We start from the raw sequence: 3,968 nt of genomic DNA, 5'->3' as shown, positions 1-3,968 counted from the left end.
GGTGGAAAGTGGAGCAGAGATAGATGAAATAGACAAATCTGAGGAATGTTCAGCGATGAATGCTGTTTACTTAGAATGTAAGTCATATGTAGGTCTTTATAGATCCATCACTTTAGTGTCCACAGCCATTTATGCACTTTCTGGAGAATGATGAAATATGTATTGTCAAGCCTCAACCCTGAAATTTGTAGTTTTAGTGACATTGAAAAAGTGGTAAAGTGTTATCTAATACTTCATTTTTGTATATATTTGTCTGTTCTGTCATTTTGTGTCACTGACACCATGTAGGTGCTTTGCATAATAGATATGGAGTACTCAATCCTTGAGCAAAGAACACTCACAATATCATATTGGAGATGGTGATATAATAACAGAATGATATCAGTACAATGCATAAAAGAGATAGTTATCCATGATTTAAGAATTGGGACATTTAACCAAAGGTGAGAAGTGTGTTGTTTTATTCTTATGATGTTTGACAAATGACAATTAAACACACTTTACATGCTAAAGGGAGGGGTGTGTGTGTGTGTGTGTGTGTGTGTGTATATTAAAAAAAAAAGAAGGGCCTAAATGAGAAGCCTGGTGCAGTCTATTTTGCTGTCCTCTGTGGAGAAGAGAGAGCCTCCAGGTTTTTTAATAAAATGGCAACCTTAAAATTAAATGAACATTCTGAGAACCTGAGATTATAAAAGGTTTTTATAACAGTATTAATAGTTATTTAATAATAGTGTAAACAGCAGGTACAATCACCTTAAGTTATTAAAATAGATCTTAGCATTACTTAACATCAAACCACTAAGCAATGAGCACTATTAAATTGTGTTTAGCCTAAAGTTTCAGTTTATTTCACAGATTGACAGAGAACTAATTTAACACATTACAACTGGAATACTAATGTAAATACTACTTGGTTGTTTGTTTTTTCTCCATTGAACATACGCTTTTGTTAATAATTCTTCAACTTAAACTATATCAATTGGGAATTTCACATTTTTTAAAAAGTCAATTAGTATAATGCTATCAACATGTTGTAAAGGGAGATAAAGTACACACATGAGGCACACTTTATACATTAAGGGAAAAGTGGCTGTTAGAGAAGGTCAAGGTCCTAAACCCCCAAGCGTCGTCATTCATGCAGTTTCTGTACAGTTGTCAAGAGCATGTATCTGTTCCCCAGAGTGAGGGCAAGAAGGCAAATCCACAGTCTGTTGTGAAGGCTGTGATGTGCCATATAAATTCAGAGCTGCTGATCCTGCTGACCCCTGGGGTAGAATGATCAGAAATAGAGGATCTGAGAAGTGGTCTACATCATGTGATCTGTGTCCCTGATACTTACTCGGCCTTCGGCAAAGAAGAAGTACTAGTGGATTCTGTGTAAAATGAACATGCTAGAGTAAAATAAAACAGTGATTATCTTTTTCATTCCCAAAAGCTGCTTTTTACATCCGTCTTGCAGGGGACACACCTTCATTCATTCAATAAATGTATTTGAATGGCATCCTGAAAATGGATATTGTAAATAACAAAGCAGAAATACTGGTGAACGAGACAAACAAGAGTCTTGCATTTATGGGACTTTGAGCTAAGGCAGAAGAATTATAATTTATTCTTATTCATTTATTTACTACTTATTACTTCTAAGTGTTATGATGAGAAATTTATAGGATGATACAAGCACATAGGAAAAAGAAAATGAAAGCTATCTTAACCTATTAAAACTCCATTCTGGCTCAGCAAGTTTATTAAAAACATTGCTTTAAAAACTGGAACTTTAAACATGGAGGAAGATGGCACTATGACCATATCACTCTGGGATATATATATATATATATATATATATATATATATATATATATGAAGAGAGCAGAGTAGTACACAAAGATCCTCTTTGCAAAACAGTTGAGTAAACCTATTACTACTTTTCCTTAGTTCAAAGACATAAAGGTTCATAATGAGTGTTCTCTACATTCAATTTAGGCACAAAGGTGGGTAAGGAAATATCCAGAATTGTATTGGTGAGACTATAGAAAACTGTGCCATGTCCATAAACTGCAGCTGCCAACATCTATAAATAAAACCTTTGTGATTAGACACACTTTCACCCCATACATAATTTAGTGCCAACTGCTTTTCTCAGGGCACCTTTCGCATCCTTGTTCCTCAAACTGTAGATCAGTGGGTTTAACATGGGGATGACAACTGCATAGAAAAGAGAGGCCACTTTGTCTGTGTCCATGGAGTGACTTGAACTAGGTCGGAAATACATGAAAAACAGTGTCCCATAAAATATAGCCACAGCAGTTAGGTGGGAGGCACAGGTAGAGAAGGCTTTGTGTCTTCCTGTGGCTGACTTCATGTGAAGGATGGTAGTTATGATGTAGCTGTAGGAGAGGAGGACAGTGATGACATTGCACCCCACAACACAACTACAGGAAACAGTCAATGCTATTTCAGTGGTGGTTGTGTCTGAGGTGGAGAGGGCTAGTAATGGTGGGAAGTCACAGAAAAAGTGATTGATGATATTGGAATTGCAGAATGACAATAGGTAAAGATAGTCATATCCATAAAACCTAGAGTGTAGGCAGTGGCCACGAGCTGGGTGCACACTCTCCTGGACATGGTGACTGTATATAGAAGTGGATTACAAATGGCTACATAACGGTCATATGCCATGACAGACAGCATGACACATTCCACGGCTGCAAAAGCACCAAAAAAGAACATCTGAACCACACATAAATTATATGCAATCTTCTTTTGTTCAGATAAGAAATCAGCCAGCATCTTGGGAGAGACAGAGGAGGAGTAGCAGACATCACAGAAAGACAAATTGCTCAGGAAATAATACATGGGTGTGTGGAGTCGAGGATCTATGCTGATCAGCAGGATCATCCCTAGGTTGGCAATCAAAGTGATGCCATAAACCAGCAGGAAGAGCACAAAGAGCCCCTGCTGCACATCCCACCTGCCAGAGAGTCCTAAGAGTATGAAGTCAGTAAACACAGTGCAGTTCTCAATGGCCATGAAACATGTCTGGAAACCCCTGGTTGTGGAGAAAGGAAATGCAAGTGGAGGCCTAATTATCTGAGTGTCTAAGCAGTTAAACTGGTGTTTCCTTCTATTTGTCAGCAGTTAGAAAAAGAGCTCAACAATGCACATTCTATGTAAGTAATCTGACTCTCTGCAATATTGCCAATTTAATATGAAGATTATAAAATGATAATAATACAGCTTTATATAGAATAGGCAGAACACTTTGATGCAAAAGAAATCATTTATTTCCTTACCTAACTTTGTAGTATTTTTTTTTATTTTATAGATTAAAAAATTGATGTCCTCAGAGTTGACCAAATTGGTCTTAGAATGATTTGGTTCAGATAACCCATATGTAATTACAAGGTTGTTTCTTTTCTTGACACAGTGGAAGTGTTGTCATATTCTGCAATAAAGAAACATAATGAAGTGAGGCATACAGATGATGAATATATTTCTTGATTTTTCCCCTCATTATCCAGTACTGTAAAGCTGGCAGATCCCTGGCTTGTTTCTTGACGTATCATGTCCCCACCTCCCCATTATCCCCTGGTCCTATCCAGCCTCAGTCAACAAGGGATAAAGATAGTCTGTGACTCAGGGCTCCCAGAGCAGGGAGGGTTGACTAGAGAAGAAGTTGGAGGGGTCCCCGTGGATGATAGGTTAGAGTGCACACACTGGAACATGTAGGGCTAACTATGCCCCCTCTGATAGCCCTACTTGGGGGAGGTGTGTAGGGACATGATAGTAGGCATCCTGGTAGAACAAGTGAACCAGAGGCAAGTGGGGATTACTGTGTGAGACTCCCTGTTCTAATCTGCTAGAGTCCACTTAATCTATTCACCAAAAGAACAAATGTGCAAGATACAAGGTAATGTCCTCATGTGTCCATGGTCCCATAACCTCAGAGAGATTTACAGCTGAACTGGGCT

At 38.2% G+C, this 3,968-nt stretch overlaps 1 protein-coding gene across 1 annotated transcript; it reads right to left on the bottom strand.

Annotated features, from left to right (window-relative positions):
* Positions 1 to 2,101: 2,101 nt before the first annotated feature.
* LOC128626540 (olfactory receptor 1020-like) lies at positions 2,102 to 3,027 on the bottom strand. The gene is given in 2 exon segments (XM_053659230.1): positions 2,102 to 2,544; positions 2,547 to 3,027. Coding segments are annotated over 2 exon segments (924 nt in total).
* Between the last annotated feature and the right edge of the window lie 941 nt (positions 3,028 to 3,968).

This window comes from Artibeus jamaicensis, unplaced genomic scaffold, assembly GCF_021234435.1.
Source record: "Artibeus jamaicensis isolate MK-2021 breed Jamaican fruit bat unplaced genomic scaffold, CSHL_Jam_final scaffold_614, whole genome shotgun sequence".
Lineage (NCBI taxonomy): Eukaryota > Metazoa > Chordata > Mammalia > Chiroptera > Phyllostomidae > Artibeus > Artibeus jamaicensis.
The sequence above is the reverse complement of the archived record's forward strand: the minus strand, read 5'-3'. Positions and strand labels throughout refer to the sequence as shown.